This window comes from Pelecanus crispus, chromosome 1 (genome assembly GCF_030463565.1).
Source record: "Pelecanus crispus isolate bPelCri1 chromosome 1, bPelCri1.pri, whole genome shotgun sequence".
NCBI classification, from domain to species: Eukaryota; Metazoa; Chordata; class Aves; order Pelecaniformes; family Pelecanidae; genus Pelecanus; species Pelecanus crispus.
This window is the reverse complement of record NC_134643.1, coordinates 33665747-33684104: the sequence shown is the minus strand read 5'-3', so window position 1 is coordinate 33684104 and position 18358 is coordinate 33665747. Positions and strand designations below refer to the sequence as shown.

Sequence of the window (18358 nt, the reverse complement as noted above, 5' to 3'; positions counted from 1 at the left end):
AGTGACCATCCACTAGAAAAAAACCAGCCTACTACTGGAACAATATTCACAGTATTTTAACTGCAGACAGTGAAGTTTTACCCCACATTGCTGTCCATACTAGTAATGCCAGTGCAATTTGTATTATTTAAATGACTATGCCTGTGCTGTGGAGTGGAAAGCAAGCTAGTCAATCAGAATTCAATACTTACTAGTATTGAACACATCCATACCATACATATAAAATCTCTCACTGGAGGAATCAAAAAAAGAACCATAAAAGACCTTTTGGTTGAAATGGCTTGAGGAGCCATCTCACAACACTTCGTACTCCTGGCACATTTCATTGTAGATGAATTTGCAAATAAATCTTCCAGAATGGCTCAAATCTTTCGTTCTCTCCTGTCTTTTAGTTGTTGCTGCGGTACAAGCAGCAACACCTATGATACTTTGTAATTTTGTTTCACCGATGAACAAAGATTGATACAGTAGTCAGAGAATCAAATTAGAAGACAGAAGACAGGAGTAAATATTCTGTCAGTGTTGTACAGTGTTCCTGTGCAATAAAAGGAAATCCAATTTTCTCATCCCTCCTCTTGCATTCAGATTTTCCTCACTACAATAAAAAGCTAAGCATTTTTCAGTGTCTTCCAAATCAAAACCATGAGAACAACAGTTTTTCTGAAAATCTGTAACCCAAGGCTTGGAGTAGCTTCCAACTAAAGTCTCCTGAGGTATGGGGAGGTGGGAGGCTGAGACCTAGCCCTTCTCAAGTCACACTAGAAATTAACAGCACTGTTATTTGAATGATGACCTTTCTGCATAGTGCTAAGAAGTGGTTTTGCTTGGCAACAGAATTTATTCATTGGGACCTACTCCCAGCAGCTGCTGCAGTCACTGCAATCCAGAAGGGTAAGCCGAGATTTCTATTCCACTTCCCACCTTCTTCATATCCCACTGAAGACATATGCATGGGAAAGAATTACAATTACAGGGGTGCAAATTTCAAAGCATCAACTATCTGTTCCATACTTTTGTCCTAAATAAAATAAAGGGTGCATTCTGCTACCAGTCCCTTTTCCCCAAGTCATTTTAGCACAGAGTAAAAGAGTGGCAATATACACCTGCACATAAAGTTTATGCTGCTGTGTACTATAGGATTACTTGTGCAAGTGCCTCTAATGTTAAGGGTGACAAAGTGCTTGAATAGTCTAGAGCTGTCCTGCGTAAGTAGGACCTGACTAAAGATTCATTGCATTTTTGTGCAACTTCCACTCATTTCATGAGTTAATTATCTGTAAGAATGTTCCTTTAAAATAATGAATCCACTCTCAGCTGGAGGTCAAGTAAGCAACTGAAGAGAGCAGGGAACCTCATAAAGGAATTACTAAATTGAGGTTCTTAAAGTCTTATTTGCCTATTTTAATCTTAATCAAGCTCCTCTTCATAAATTATAGATGTGAACAACTGTCTTTAAAATATGGATAAATAATAACCCAAGTGAACCCACTGCCAACATGAGAATATTATCCACTTCATCATATACCATCTCCAGTCTGAGAAAAATGCTGGACAAAGCAACAGGCCTTGACACCTATCAGAAATCTCAAATAATTCTAGATGATGTTCTAGGAAACAATCTTTCAAGACTCAGAGATCTCTGCAGCATTATCCCAGCCCTCAAGCCAAACACTTTGGGATCTTCAGACAGAGCACCAACTAAGCCTAAATTACCAAGACAAAGCATTCATTTCAAAGCAAAGTCTAAAAAACCCAAATTCCTGCCACAGAGGTTTACAAAACCAAAACATATTTGAACTTTGCATGGAAATAAACGTTAATGCATACTAGTACCACTAGTGAACAGCTGCATTCAGCACTTGCTGAAGTCTCTGCAAGAACATCAGGGAGCCTAAAGGGGCCCATTAAGTTGCATTTTTGGGGCATGCAAGTGCCCATGGTCAAAACCCAAATCTGAAAATAGTCTCATCACTATGCACAAACGGGAAAGAATTGTTGGTTGCTGTGTTAAGGGGGCTGTCATATAAGCTGTAAATAATCAGCCATACTGATCACTCAGGAGCCGTCACTTTTGCTTTTCCTCTGTGTTTTGTCTTTGGTTGTCAGCAAATATGACATCTGTCCTCTCCATCCAGCTGGCTAACGGCCCTCGTCTAACTCCGAAACATTGGACTAGCACTTTAGGAAACTATGTGTTTCCATGAAATAAAGATAAAGCCAATACTACAAAGGCTTTTGTATTTCTAGTCTCCCATTAATTGCCCAGAAGATCTTAGCGTAAGGTGAGCAAGCACTTATCACTGAGCAGAACCTTGTGACATCCTGCACAAGTACTCTCCCAGTGCACAGGAGCTGCGGCTGAGCAAAGCCCTGTGGGTCCTTCCTCAGAGGAAAGGCCTGGGCTTGTCAAACACACCTCCATCCTTCCCTGAGGGGGTATTCAGGCATGCTAGCAATATCTCATGGGCAAGATTACCAGAGGCAGCTGATACATCTAAAAGAATCTGTATGTTCACTTACTGACAAAAAATTAAAGGAGAAAATACTGACATAAACTTACTACTCTCAACAGAATATCAAAATAACAAAATAAGGGATGTACTGCTAATAAGGATTAATAAAAGTTAAGTAATATAGTTAAAACCAGAAATAACTGTTCAATTTACTGTAGATAGCAGTAGACTCTCATTTGCTCTTTCAAAGGCATAATCAGTTGAAGGGCACATTTTTCTTCTCTTTGTTCTTTCCCATCAATTTTAATGGGTGCAGAACATCAGTCACATGAAACGTAATGGGACAAGAAGATGGATGAGTACATTTGAAGCTACTAGTCACAGGACAGAAAACATCCTGACAAAGTGACACTGGCAGCACAGGGTTCAACAATAGAGCCTGGACAATATTTAGTAAGTGAAACTACAGTGCTACATGATTTGGTATTCTCACTGGGCAAAATCCTTCCCCTGTCACTATTCATCATGTTCCCACAGGTCAGACTTTCAAAGACATTCTCCTACTGAACATGACCAAATGACATTTTTAATTCAAGGAAATACGTAAATCTGGGGACGAAGAAGTCATTTGGAGATAAATGGGAACAACCTCCTGTATTAGGAACTTAAAGCTACTTCATCAAGAAGATTTTAAATGGTTTAGTAAGAGTCACACATAAGATTTGAAATGTATTATCCCCACAGGAGTGAGGAGACTTTATCTGTGCTGAACTTATTGACAGCAACAGGACTCCACTACTGATGAACAAATAGCGAACCCCTCCTATTTTCATTAGTACTTGAAGAAAGCAATACCAATAAATTAATATAAATTGTTCCATATTAAAAAGCCTCTAAATTGCACAGTAAAATAAATGAATAAAAAAGCAACTTGCCCCATTAATTATCTGAGAAGAGAGAAATTGCAAAGAAAATTCCTATCAAAACTGACCTTCAGTGTACAGCGAAGGAAAAAACAGACTTCCAACAAATTGAACCAAACCCCTTCCGGACTTTGAGGAAGTGTGGGACTCCAGAGCTTTTGGGAAATGCAGGCAGATCCACACTCTACTGCAACGATCCACTTGTGTTATAACTTTACCAATAATTGCTAAGTGGATCGATCTAGCATTTTACGATGCTTATTGTGATCACCATCATCATTATTAGACAATACTATTCCAGTTGCTTCATTAGCCATTAGCTGAGATCTCTGCAGTTAATCTTTAAAGCTTTAAATAATACAGAACTTTATACCAGAAAGGGAAAAGAGAAACCAGGACCTCTTCAAATATACCCATGAGAGAAGGAATTAGAGCCAGACCTCCAAGTCCCACTGCCATGCGAAAGAGGCCCTATGTACACCAGAGTCACCCATCCAGTGGCATGCAATATCAGAAGGCAAAAAGTGAGCTTTTCGCACACTCTTTTAAACAGGGCAACATCCCTCTCTGGCATCACAACATACACTGTGAAGGTGATGGTGTATTCTTTTTCTAACAAGTACCTTGTTGGAAGCTGTTTACACAACGCTTCTTGCTATATATACTTTCCTTCTCTCCCACAAGGTGGGCGACTACTCTCCAACAAAATCTCTACAAGTGTACACTGGTAGAGAAGATTATACAATAGGGAGGAGTTTCCCACAGTAAGTCACATATCTCAGAATGGGAAATCCAGAGAGGATGGAAATTCCACGTCAGGAGAAGGTTTGAGATTTCACAAACAGTACACCCAGCTCTGGAAAGAGCAAAACATTTTAAGATAAAAGAACACTTGACTCTCTTTTGGCTTCCAAATTTCATACTATACGGAATGCCACACCATTTTAAAAGCTACTGAATATAAGACGTTTCAAAAGTTAATCACTCTAAATATTTCACTACGATGATATATAAATAATATTCAGACATTTCTGGAAATTTCTTTCCTGTATTTTCCTCTAAGACCACGTTTTGATGAAATATTTCATTTTTCTATGAAGCATTCTGATTTTGATTGAATTATATTCTTCAGTGAAAAACAATGTAAACAACACACATGCTTTCTGGAATTCCCCATTTATAAACTTATGGGTCTGATGTCTTTCTTGACTGTAATAATAGACTACATCATGACAAATTAAATTAAAAAAAATGCATAAAACCATATTGCAATGAGAGATGCCACCCCCACTTTTACTAACCCTGATTTCTGAGAAAGCATTCCAAATGATGAACTTTAACTAGTAATTGACCCTTTCTTCCATCTTTCCTTGCCACTAAAATTCGTTTCGAGCTGGCACTTCACGTGCCCATGGATATCGTGAGCAATCTGAATATTTCACATTCTAGACATGAGGAAGTCAAAGGCCTGAGTAATGATTATTCCCTGAGCAGCTTTCCCTGCAAATCTACCACTACAATGTGCAAAAACCACATTGCAAATACAAGCAAACATATTAAATAGGTCAGTCAATTGTTCTCTCACAGGTAACCAAAGATAATTCTTTCAGTTGTTCAGTCCTCCTAAGGATTTAGCGAAGTTCACCCATTACCATGCTCCTCTCGGTCCTCAGGACACAGGTCCTGGCACTGCAGTTCATTATCTCTCTGACTTTAGAGAGCAACTGAACACCTAGTAAGTTTGTGGATCTTCCCCAGGAGCCTCACCAGTTTGCTGCTCATGGACACAGAAGCTGTGCTGACATTTGCAAGCAGGACGGTCCCTGAAGGCATGTCTGCAGATGCAGGGGCAGAACATGCAATCCTAGCCAGAAACCAGCCGGGGTCTCAAGCATGCCATGATGTGCTGACACAGCCATGGCTGGCCCCTGTTGGCACTGATGTCTGTGGACAAGCCCTGAAAGCCCAGAGCCAAATATTTGCCTTCTCCTTAGGGCCACGCACAGCTGCTGACCCCACATGGGTGGGTCTCAGCCTCACCTCTCAAGCGATGATGCCTACCCCTAGATATGCAGAAGAATACCAAACCCTCAAGAATTTAGATTGTTTCTAAACATTATCTTTCAAGTTCATCCCAATTCCTTCCAAATTTCTTAAGCTGTAAACTAAAGCTGATTGATACTTGCAAACTTCTCTCACTGATCATAAGTGAGGCTACTTTTATTGAAAAGTGTTTTTTGCAAAACAGTATGATTCCAGGAGCTAGGAAAAAAACCCAAACAACAAACCACCCAAATACTAACAGATATGAAACAAAACAGAAAAAATTCTCCAGCTGGGTGAAGAACACAAAACCTGAATTGTATCTAGACAAATTAAAGATGCTTGTAGACTTTTGCAGATTGAGTCCTCTCAGGTTCAACTCTAACATTAATACACATGAAGCACAGGAATTCTACATATGATGTGGTAGTCTGGAATATTACTCGTTCCACTGTGCTTATGTTGTTTCAGAGGTCAAACTTTATGGCCAAAACCTCTAGGGAATAAACTGCTACTGTACACAATCAGACCACAAAACAAAGGAAAACGAATGTTTGTTTTGCTTCACTTTGCTGATTATCAGGGTTTGCTTCTGTTGATGAAAAAAATCAACAAAAAAACCCCAAACTTCATCCTGGAGGAAAAGGAATTAATTATTTTTTCCACCTGAGAGAAGAAGGATATGTAGAATTTCCTAACTTCCTCAAAGTGTAACAATAAAAACCCACAACAGTGAGGGTCATGCAAGTTTACGTCATCCTACTATGTAGAAATGGCCAAATAGCCACGCTGTCCTCTGCCTGTCCACACCAGTATTTTAAACTAAAATACAAAATACAAACAACTGTAAGAGAGCATTTGCCATGTGTTATATGAAGACGCTGTAATTCCATTTCTAGGTTCAGTCCATGGTATAAAAGTATTTGTAAAATTCTCTTTCGGAACTGCTGCTTATTATAACAAAAAATCATAGATAACCTTTTAACAGTTACTGATCTAATATCTTCTCTTAACAGACTGATTTTTGTTACAATTATTGAACAAAGTAACACAAATGACATGCTTATTACACACAAAATAGCAAGTAACTATCTTCACTGCAACCACAAAGTAAGTGTATAAAGAATAATCGGCATCTAAATTTTTTAATTCTTTCATGTCTTGATATTTTGAGGTGACGTTTGCAAACTAGGAAATCCTCTTGCTCTTGAAAAAAAAAAAAAGATCTACCTAACAGTATCATTAAACTACTTTGCATGAACCTAGAAGAACAGGAAAGCCCTTCTGGTTGAAATTAGCCACTGGGTTCAAAGTTACGGGGTGGACAGAAAAGCAAGTACTATTACAAAAAGCTCATGTACTTTAAAATAACAGGTCAAACACACTCTGAAGTTAAACAGCCTTAAAGCCAACAATCCAAGCATTTTTTAGCTGCTTTTTTTTTAATAGTTTTTATAACACCTCACCAAATCCCTTGGGTAGAAGAATTGCTGGTTATCACCAAGCCCTGCTGTACATGTCTCCATTAAGCTCTTAGCTCTTGAGAGAAAACTGGTGAAACAACCTACTGTCAATTAACTCTTAATGTATATTTGACAGAGTGTTTGGCTGACATTTTAATGCCCCTCCCCTTCAATGAACCACAAAACAAAAATACTGAACCGCTAAAATATGCTGCTTTGGCAGTTACCAGTCTGTGAATGCTCAAGGTAGCAAGATTGGCTTCATCACATCACTGATGTATAAGACTCACAACAAAGATATGTTTTGCCTTAGGCCTGAGGATTATATCCATACCAAATCACATCAGGAAGCAAGCCTCAAGAAAGGATGGCTCTGTAAAAAATGTATAAAAATCTGATCATTAGAAGAATCCTTAATCCCCATTGTTAAATTCAAGATGCAAGGAACAGCAAAATGACAGAGAAAATCATGCTACTCAGTACCTCAACCACTTTTTTTATTTTCATGGCGTTGCATATCCCTGCAGATTACTGATATAATCTCGGTACGGCTTTTTATAGCTGCCTCTGTTGTACCCATCCCCTGAATTCTTATCTCACATACTATTGTCTGCTTTCTTATCTCAGGACTCTTTCTTTATCCTTCCTCTTGAGGTATGCGCAGGAACTATATGCCTTTTACAAGAGAGTAAACAAGGACAGAAAATGAAAGCCTGGCCCCAGTGAAGTCAGTGGCAACACTTCAGAGTTTTCTGGATTTTATCAGAAAGTAAAAAAAAGGCATTTTATCAAAGGCAGTTGGAGTGAGATCCAAAATAACACTTAGGTACTTTGCATATAATTCAGGTGTCACGTTCAAAAGAATGATCCCAAAAATCCTGCTAACAGGTTTAGGTTTTTAGGAAATCAGATGACCACTTCCTTACATGCCTAGTTGTATGCATGGGTGTATTCTCTACAGCCATCATCCATGTGGGCAGCCAGAGCTGGTTATTCTAAGCAGCCTATGTGTCCCCAGACCCAAATCCCATGGCACAATCCTCCAGGACTCCTCAGAGAGCCTTCAACACCTAAACACAGCTCTGTGGTGAGAGCCTAAATCCAGGCAAGAGCTGGCTTTTCAGACATATCTTTTCTTTAAAGCAACTGGTACTTGATGACTCAAAGCACAGACTGAGGCATGGGTTCTCTGGGGCTCTGGGGATGGTTACTGCTGGGCAGCCAATGCTCCCTGGGTTCATGGACCACTACCCAGAGTGGAACGGTGAGCTCCTCCACCAGGAGCAAGAGCTCAGGTGTTAGCAATGCCACAATACTGGTGTCTCTTTTTGAGAACAGCCTGCAGAAATGTTATGGCAATGGCATTAGTTAGATGAATGCTGCTCAATTACTGGTGTAAAGCAAATAAGCAAGGAAACAGAAGAACCAGGAAAGCTGTGCCTGATAACCACAAAGACCATCTCTTATCTGTAGAAGTCAACTTTTATGAACTCGGTTTTTAAAGTCTTTTCAGTTCAGCACAGGTTCTTTAAGGAAATTCCAAGCAAGTTTCTAAGGACACGGCTAGAAACATATGACAAGCTTTACTTGATTATATTTTTACCATAACTACATTGTTCTACTAATATGAAACAGTGCAGCTTTGAGGGAAATTACATAGAGCAGAGCTCTAAAATTGTTCGGCTAAACTGAGAGGAAACAGTACTCCTACAAGTTTATTGACTCCTTCAGCACCTCAAAATTTATTTTTCAACTTTTCAAATGGATAAATCAGTATTCAGAAGAGCTGCTGAGAAAAAATAAGAATCAGGGGGTTCTCAATTGTTTTGTTTAAAAATTTAGAGAGGAGCAAGAAGGAAAAGCTAGGAAATGCAGTAAGATCAAACCAGATCTACTTGTATTACTGATTTAATTCAACTCAGCTAATTCAACTAATTTCCAAACAATTAAATTTAGAATTTTCTCCTTTCATATTCTCCACAGGTAAAAGTGTCCTGCCACAGAATTTCTGTTAAAAAAAGAACTTAGATATAAATGGACCCAAAAATGTGTTTGTGCTGATGAAGCACAAGATAGTACATTCCCATTGCTGGTGGAATTCATGAGGAGCATTTGGAGGTGGCACTGATATACAGCAAACAAAGGTGATGCAAAAGCTGCCGGCAGGTATCTCCAGAAAAGAGTGAGAGCTAATGGCAAACACCACACTGAGGAGTTGTCATGTAAATACCTCACACACAGTAAATACCGAAAATGAATACTAGTGGCTGGAGGTTGGTTCAGAAGGAAAATAAGGATCACATCATCTAGTCTATTCAATCCTTTGAATAAACCCAAACTTCATCAAGACCAGAGAAGACAGGTCCCTGTGACAAGGAACACTGCTTGGCCCCCAGTCTTCTTTCCCTATTCTAATGCCAGCTATAAGCAGCATCTCCTGAAAAATACAGAAGTGCCTCTGCTGTTTCAGTGGGCAGGCTTGATGTCTCTCTAGTGAACACCTTCGAGTTTGAAGAGATGTACAACTAAAACTCAGTACATCAAGTAGCCCAAGGGATATCGAAATGAACATAAAATCAGAACTCTGGTGAAAATTTGAGCTTTATGCTAATTATGGAAACCAACATGAGAAGCAAACTGCATAATCAGTCTTCAGAGGATTTAAAAACGCTGCAAGCAGAGGTCAAATGTAAAATATAAATGTGCAACCTTCTAGTTTTAATCCCAGCTCCACCACTGACTTTGTGAGCCATCCCAGATTGCCTCTGTTTTCCCTTCTAGCTTTTCTCCTTTCTCCCGTTGAATTCTAAGGTCACCTGAGCCAGGACTGCTTCTTAACATGTAACTCAAAAAAGAAGTTCACACTGGTCTTTGGCTAACCTCCAAAAGTACTGTGTTCTCTCTCTCCCTCCTCTCTTTTTCTCTGGGTTAACTGCATGTTTTGAAAACAAAGCATAAAAATTCCAGCAAACAAAAATTATTTCCATATGATATCCACAGAATTCTGTGAAGAATTTGCATTTCCTTGAGTCTCACACAAGGCTACTGAAGATCACTGCTGACAATTGATCACATGGTGCTTCAGTTTCATTCCCTCCAATCCTTGCCATATTTCTCTTATCCTTTCTGCAAATGGGAAGCATCCTCATCAAGCAGCTAACAAATGACTTAAACTCACTTCTTTGACCCCAGCAGTGCAAGAGAAAATCAGCTGAGAATGGCAGAGGTCTGCTCCTAATGGACATGAGCACACACCTTCTCTAAGTGACTTGACGTAGACTTCCTGGCTGCACACTCATTAGCTCAATCCTGCTTATACAGCACACAGGAAATAATAATAAAGTGCCCCACAAAGTAGCATGTAGGGCCATAAATTTCAAATTCAGACATCTTCCATTTCTCCACCAGTAGGCATACGGAGAAGAGGACCTGGGGGGGTGATACGCCTGACACCTTCTCACGGTGAAGTCAAGAAGTAAAGCTGAGCCATCCTCACGTCCTGAGGACAGGTGAAGAGGCACTCAGAAGCACAAGGGTCCTTCACCAATATATAGCAGTATCTCAAAAGCTTTCGTTCTTAAAACATGACTATTTGACTTTTTGTTTTAATCCCAATCTGCACGTGCAAGACACAGTTATCAAAATAAAAGTCTCTGTCACACAAGCAAATGCTGTTTTCGGAAAGGGCCTCCATGGTCTCTGAACTGCTATCTCAGTGAAAGGCAAACGAGCCTGGAGGAAGGGGGTGGGGGGGAAGAGTGAGGAATTATACAAATTCTAACGATGTCTTCATTTCCCAGCAGCTCTACAACACAAAGCTCTCCAGTGCTGAACCTGACCTCACTACAAACAGTAGCAGAAAACATGCCTCACCGTAAGCACTCGCATGGTTTTCCTCTGCAAACATGCCTTCCTTTGTTTACTGTATTTTTAAGTACATGAGTGCACAGACCACCCACAGTATCAGGTAGCCTAGCACAGGCAAGGTGAGAGATGAGGCTGGGATTGCTTCCTTATATGAATATAAATTAATCTAGCCGATCCACATATGCTAGTGAGCCACAGCTCATCCTCAGTCAGTTCATGTCCCTGACAGGCTAACTTGTCCCAGGCTCTCCAGAAATCATGCAGATGAAAGAGCCAAAGCTGTGGTATAGGAATTACAGGACTGGAGAGTTAAAAAGGGATTTGCAAATCAAGCCTTGGCTTAATTTAATTTATCATATTCTACCGCTGCTCCCACCCATACCAGCAAGTCAGTGTCGTACACAGAAGCAGTTATGGTGCAAGATACTACCTGATCTCTACTGTCGCACCTGGTTAAAAATATGCTCAATATCCTTTGGGCTCTGACCTGCATACACTGAAACAAAGATAGGGATGAGTTTACAGATGAACACAGGATCTGGCAGTGAGCACACTAAGTCATTTCTCTGCTCTCCTTCTGCACCTTATCAGTGACATTTCCCTAGCAGCACAAGATGCAGCACCAGGCTCACTGCATTTCAACTCCCCAAGGAAACTCGCTCAGATCCTCCCAGGGATTACACTTTATCTGGCAAGCACCAGAGTAAAAAGTGAAAGCATTAGTTCATTTTGGACCTTGGTTGTTCACATCCACAGACACTCCAACTCAACAGCAGAGAAGATAACAGATAAAAGGGAAGAATTTCTCTAGAATCCCTTAAAAACCCCACCTTTGGGATTGCTGATCATTTCAATAGCATTTATTACTACGCAACGTTACTGCAAGGAATATTTTGAAAATGCATTCGCTCTAAACCAGGCACAGCCTCCTTTTTCCCTACACACATGCATCCCTTTAAGAAATGTCTAATCCCCTTCATAGCACAACCTGCATTTCTTATTCCCTGGCACAGAAAAGCAGACACCAACCTACTCCACTCTCCATTTTACACTTTCAGATCAGTTTGGCAATTCAGAGCTCAGGAGGGGGAAAGGGAGGAGAGGGAAATGTGCTGCTCTGCTTTTCCCTGTGCTATTGCTCTAAGAAAACATGACGATGGGATTATGACTAACTTGAACTAAAGGGAAGTGTTCTACCTAGAGACTGTCTTCACCAGGCAAGGCAATGGGCAGGTTACCTGCAAATGGGCACTCTTTTAGGATTGAATACACCTGCTGGTTCTGTGGTAAAAAATGATGCAGAGGTATTGCCCCCAGTAGTAATTAACAATGTTAATCTTCTTCTTCCTCTCTATGGTGATAAAAAGAGTCATTTTTATATTTAATTAATGCATAGGATCATTTTGGGAACTGGCTAATGAGGCTCTGATCACATTACCATGAAAATGTGCATTAACACCGCAACTGAGGAGGCTGCTTCATGTGTAGAGAATCCACTTTGTAATTAGCCCACTGTGAAATGAATCACGTCAGGAGGAACTCGGAGGGAACCAGTCGGCAATGGGCACTTAGCTGCTGCTGTGCCAATAGACCACCAACACCGTAAGCTGTTTTTTTCTCCTCCACACTGCCTGTCAGCAGCAAGCGCAGTCCAAAACTGCAAGCGTTCAGCCTCCGTCAACGGCAATGTGTCAAAGCCAGGACAAATTACAGCAAGGCACTAAACTTTAGTATGCGAGGGTCTGCTGTGCCAAGAGGAAAGAACAAACAAAAAGCTGCAAATCAAATACTGATTCAATAGGATCTGAGCAAAAATTATGGGCTATTATGGTAAGTGCTTGCTTCGTCTTTTCTCATCTTATTCTGAAGGAGCTGGGAACACGCTAGCAGCACACTGCTACACTGCTACTCACACTGCTACGATGCTGAAAGAGACACCAAAATATCTAGATGGGATTAAGATCTTTGTCTGGTAGTAAACAGAAATAACACACACAGAATGAATAAACAAGCAGCACACCTCACCCGTGGAAACCCTGTTGTACTCAGTACCTGTTTAAAGGTGACAAGCACGTGTCAGAATAATTTCTATTTTAATCAATTAATCTGAAAATTTAACATACTTTTTGGCCAGCACAGACATGCCACAAAAACTTTGTTCCTTAACTTAGAAATACCTGAGATCACAGACCTAATGCTTTCAGAAGCAGCAGTGCAACTTATCTGAAATCAGTCTTATTACCACAGCCGAGGGCTCCCTTAAAACACCACCGATACGGTTCAGTGAGACTGCTGCTATATGACTGACATCTTGGCAGAAGATGCACAAAAATGTTAAAAGAATCCCACAGGAAGTCATCTGAAGGGGGAGTGGCAAACGAGCAGAAAACAACAGGCACCCAAAATACTAATAATTACCACCCCCACCCCCCCAACAACTTAGCTAGCAATTTTGCAAAGGAAAAAAAAAAAAGGCAAAGCAAAACAAAAGCACCTCTACTTACTCTCTGTAAAGAACACACATTTTTACTCTGGAAATGCTGGTAATATCCTCTGCACTCACCTGTGAAACTTCATAGAGCAGTTTGTAGTGCTCCTCTCTCTTCTGAAAAGTGCACAGATTGCAGCCCATCCTAATAAGCAACACAAGAGCAAAGCCTCTAATTTCCCCAGCACTGAAAGGCAAATGCACTGACAGGGAATCACCCTCCAGACTTGACTACTGTTTTTCATCAGTCACTCCAGCCCCGAAACACAGGCACACCACTGTTAGCTGGAAGCACAAGGCAGGGCAGTGTGTAGCAGCATGCTCTTCTTCCCTTTCCCTAACTATCTTACACTCACGTATACACACACAGAGTTTCGACTCAGTTCATGGCAACACTCCCCCTGTCTCTGCATCAGTGCACATGACTACACAGATTCTCACTCATGAATATTAATAGCCTCTCATTGATTATTTATGACAGAACGTGTTAGCGGGGAGGGGTGTCATAGCTGCTGCTGATGACAGATGAATATTCACTAATTAAGAAGCAAATGTACTGTGGTTAAACAAAATTCTCTTCTGTCAATACCATCTCTGTTTATTAAGGTTAGAGGGACTAAGCTTCACATATTTCACCCACACTTGCCTTAATTTTTACAGTAATTGTGAGACTAATTCATGAATGGGGGTGGGAAATGCACAAGTCAAGTCTTATGTTACGTCTCCACCTTGTGCAACAGGGATCACGGAATCCATTTAAAATATTTGTAAGCATTTTAAGACCATGGTTATGAAACCTGAGCTAATGTTGCTAAAAATTTAAAGCAAAGAAGGAAGGAGAGAAAATTAACCCAGATGGCTATACTGCTAGCTTCACCTTTGACACTGCCAAATTTAGCCAAAAATTCCAGTGTACTCATAAAAAGCATGAGTCTGTAACAACTTGTCATAGATATCCAGTATATGCAGAAATGCAGGTATGCCTGATCTGGTGCTTTTTACATATATACACACATTGTACTGTTTATTAAATAATCTCGCATTCAAGTCTTTTCTGGCATGTAAAACAGATCAATAGTAATTATACCCCAAATTTCCAAGAAACTCAACAGATATACCCTCTTGGACCCATAGATATCAAGCTTTTATTATAACACACCATTATATCTAATTTTACCATTGGTAAATTAGATTTTAATGGCTCCACAATTCTCAATGTGTGTATAAAGGCAAGGATGCATTTAAAATTAAACCCACATGTTAAATGTTAAGGCCAATGGAAATCACACTTAATTCCAGGCTGACATTAATTTCTCTATTGTATATCATGTAATCCATTGGTAGTTATGCAAGATAAAAAGCCCAAGCCACGACAAACCAAGACAGAAAATAAAAAAGTTGCTTTTGTTTCATCACTCCTTTCTCAGCAACTCTGCTAATCAAGAACTATACCCTTGTTTCAAAGCATCTTTAATCTGGAGGGGATAGCAGGTGGGATCCAAAGCAGAAATAATTACTTGGAAACCAATGAAACCAGTTAGTTAAGATTGACACTGGGCCCTAAAGAGTTGTAATTACTAAGCACTGATGTACAGCTACTATTTTTTGGGGCGGATGTAGTTTCCTAAAAGTGCTTTGTCAAAGATGTAAAATCGATAACAGGAAATGATTCTAATGAGCACTAATTGTTAACAAATTGGCTTTGCATCTAGCAGCACCTCAAACACCACCAACACCGGGTAGCAAGCAGATCAACAATCATGTGCTGCTTATCAGTCCTGCCCCTTGGGATGTAATAATCCAATTTTCTGGGCCTTAATTTTACCTAACAGCCAGGATGAAAGCCAAGCAGAGAAACCTACAGGAAAAACATGACTGTGAACTCTGCATATTAGTAAAGTTTCCTAGAACCTCTATGTAAATTACAGATAGGTTGAGACTAAATCTTAATTAAATTTCATCTCCTTTAATAAATGAGCAGAGTCAGGAGGAATCAAATAATGACCATTAACAGAGCAAGCTCTTCTCGTATCAGCTTCCAGCACTGTTCTGAAACATAATATTAAGATTAATTTTTATTTGGTGGAAGAACCTGAGCAGGCAGGTTTGGTTCTGAACTTTCCCAAAGTCCAAGGGTTTCAAAGCCGAACTGCAGAGAAGGGTTCATCATTGTTAAAAAGAATCAGCCTCTGTTCTCCTCCACATTCCCATGAAATGCTGTTCATGCTGAGAGGTTTAAACCCATGAAGCAAACATCAACTCAATCTTTGAAGGTTGCTATATTGTGAGGTGCAGAAGGAGTCTCAGATGTGTAAATTTTGAACTTAAGAAAGTCAGATCAATGAACTAGACAACAGTCGTGCAAGGACAACCATGCCATCTTTCGATGAAAGTGTTTTCTCCTTCCACTGACACAACTTCTTCCTGAGACACATACACAGTCTGAAAGCTAAACTACATTCATAAAGGGAGCCATGATTTACCCTGGTATATTTCTGATAGTCCCTTAAAATTAGTTCTTTAAAAAAAGGGGAAAAACGGGATATATTACAACAGGAATCCAGTTCTACAGGTACAATAAACAAACAAACAACCAACAACAACAACAACAAAAAACCCCAACCCCAACAGATAAAATAAGCAATGGAAAACAACAGTTAATCTTTCAGCAGTTTCCTCTGACAGTCTCTTTTTTCATCGCTCTTCCTCTGGTTCTTTTGTTTCCTTCTCTGAAGCCAACATAGGCTTCTCCATTCATTTATCAAGTGCCTGCCCTCTGCCCATACAGAGAGTAAAAAGGTTCTGTCTTCTGCTTCTGCAGCCACTAATAGGCACAGTCTGCAGGGCTGCATAGATTTATCTGAGAAGGAAAGGTGTACTTCCAGGTTCTTGAGCTCCATCTAAATACGCCGGTTTGATTTTATATGTGGCCAAAATACCAAACTTTGTGCAGCACAGAATGACATTCAAGGCAAAACTTGATTGAACTAATGACTGAAATGAAATATATGATGTGCTTTGGTCAAGCTGAATTTGATGTTGGGGAGAAAGCAATCTCTTTCTTTCCTTCCTTCTCTCCCTCCTCTTAATACCCCTCCAACATCAAATTTGTGGATAAAGGGATCAATAAGGTACTAAAACATAATCAAGTAATTCTTATTCTACATGGAATTCAAAGATATTTGAATAATTCAATGCTTTTCTTGATTGTGGAGTTCTCCAAGTTCATCACCTACAATTTAATGTTACCATAAAGACTAAAATCATAATTTATAGTCAAACCAGGAATGCAATATTGCAAAGGGATGGAGTTTAATTTCAGGAGAGTTACAGCAAAATTTCTGTTCACTTTTTCAAACAAGGTGCCCTTGTTTAGGTCCCCTAATTCATTTTAAGCATCTAGGAGATGACTTACACGTTTGGTATATAGTTTCCTCATTGAGGTATAGAAGTGTCTAATTATAAGCACCCATGCTTGGAAGTTTATCATTGCAAAAAATTCAAGGCATTGAAACTGAAAATTAAAGGCCACTCACTCCTTTATATCTTCTTTATCACACAGCTAAAAGACATATAATAAAATATAACATTCATTTTAAGTGAGGATAGTGAAGTTGCTGGTCCAAACTCAGTGGTGAAACCCAGTGAGGCAAATGTGGAATTCCAAGTTTCCTTTGCATGCCCTTGAATTCACACTCTCCTCCTGAATTTAGCAACCCCAGTGCATTTACTCTATAAATTTTGAAGAATTCCCAGAAATTTAGCTCACAGAATAGATGGCAAAACAATTTATAGTCTTAGGGCTGCATTCCTGTAAAACAAAAATATCCTAAGAAAAACGGAGTTGGAGAAACCCTTTGCTTATCCCTGATGTCCTAAACAAAGGCTCAACCTCATAACGCTTGACCTCAGTCTGGCCAGACCTTTTAGTTCATTGTGATAATTAGTGTTTTTCATAAAGCCTCAGCTGCTGGAATCAGGTGATTGTATGCATCAGTCAGTTCGCATATTGGAAAAACAAGGAATTCTCCAGCCCTATAATTGCAGAGAAAAACTTAAACACCTTCAGTAAATGTAACCCAAAGACTCAGAATTTGCATACAAGCTAATCAGCTTGAACTCTAAAGTAACATAATGTATATTACTCAGTAGGCTAAATGAAGGTGCAAACTATGGAAGTACAGAGTCACTGAAATGGGCTTCAGCTGCAATAAAATGGATTTTTGCAAATACAAAAAACTGGAAAATTTAACCACACTCCCCACAAAAGATACAGGAATATCTAACTCAAGGTAAAAAGGCACTATATGTTTTCCACAGACATCAGAACACACTTAGAAAATGCATGATTAAAAAAAGTAAAAATGTGTATCAACAATAAATTCAGTATTTGTAGGAACATTAATTTATGTCCAAAGAAGAGACACTTGTTTAAACTCATATCCTTTATTTTAGCACACCCACCAGGACTTCAGCCACTGCTCAAAGTCACAGCAAAAACAAGGGTGCTAGGAGGGAAGGCGGGACATGAAATTCCCATGTTCTGTATTTCCCAGGAGGACTGCAATTTATCTGAAAACTATCCAGCTCTACATGACTGGAAATCAAATAGCGTCCGTAAGTGGAATCTTCCAATAGGCTCAGATGCCTCCTGGAACGTAGGGAGCACCTACAACATCATATGACACAAGTCCAGTCTACTGATTTTTTTTTTCCCATCCATAGTTAAATTGACACAGATCTATGGGATTCCTGGTCCAAAATGTAAATTCATGTCTAGAGAGGAATGGAAAGCAAACACACAAGGAGCCTTCTCTGCCAGTATTGCTTACAACATAAGAGCTACTTCTTTTTGTTCTTCACAGAAAAAAAAAAAAAAAAATCAAAATGCCCTGTTTATTTATCACTCACATATGAATGGTCTGGATAGCTTTCTTTGGGAAAAGTACCATTCCATTACCAGGACTACTGGCCAAACTTCAGACTGCTCAGATACCTTCTTTTCTCTTGGCTTTCTCACAGTTTCATCCAGGATATTCTTTTCTGAGGTTTTTACTCTGAGTGGCTTCCTTATCTTTTCTTAAACTGCTGCCATAATAAATCACAGAAGTGTTGCAGAAC

The 18358-nt window shown here is 39.6% G+C and overlaps 1 protein-coding gene across 3 annotated transcripts in view; it reads right to left on the bottom strand.

Annotated features, from left to right (window-relative positions):
* The window catches only part of PDZRN4 (PDZ domain containing ring finger 4), a 265164-nt gene that overhangs the window by 97901 nt on the left and 148905 nt on the right, over window positions 1-18358 (bottom strand). The window contains exon 1 of one of the 3 annotated variants that reach the window (XM_075711240.1): window positions 13313-13381. The exons of the other annotated variants lie outside the window; for them this stretch is intronic. Coding sequence (XP_075567355.1) covers window positions 13313-13381 — 69 coding nt within the window. Of the gene's footprint in view, window positions 1-13312; window positions 13382-18358 lie in introns of those variants that run through there. 3 annotated transcript variants of the gene reach the window in all.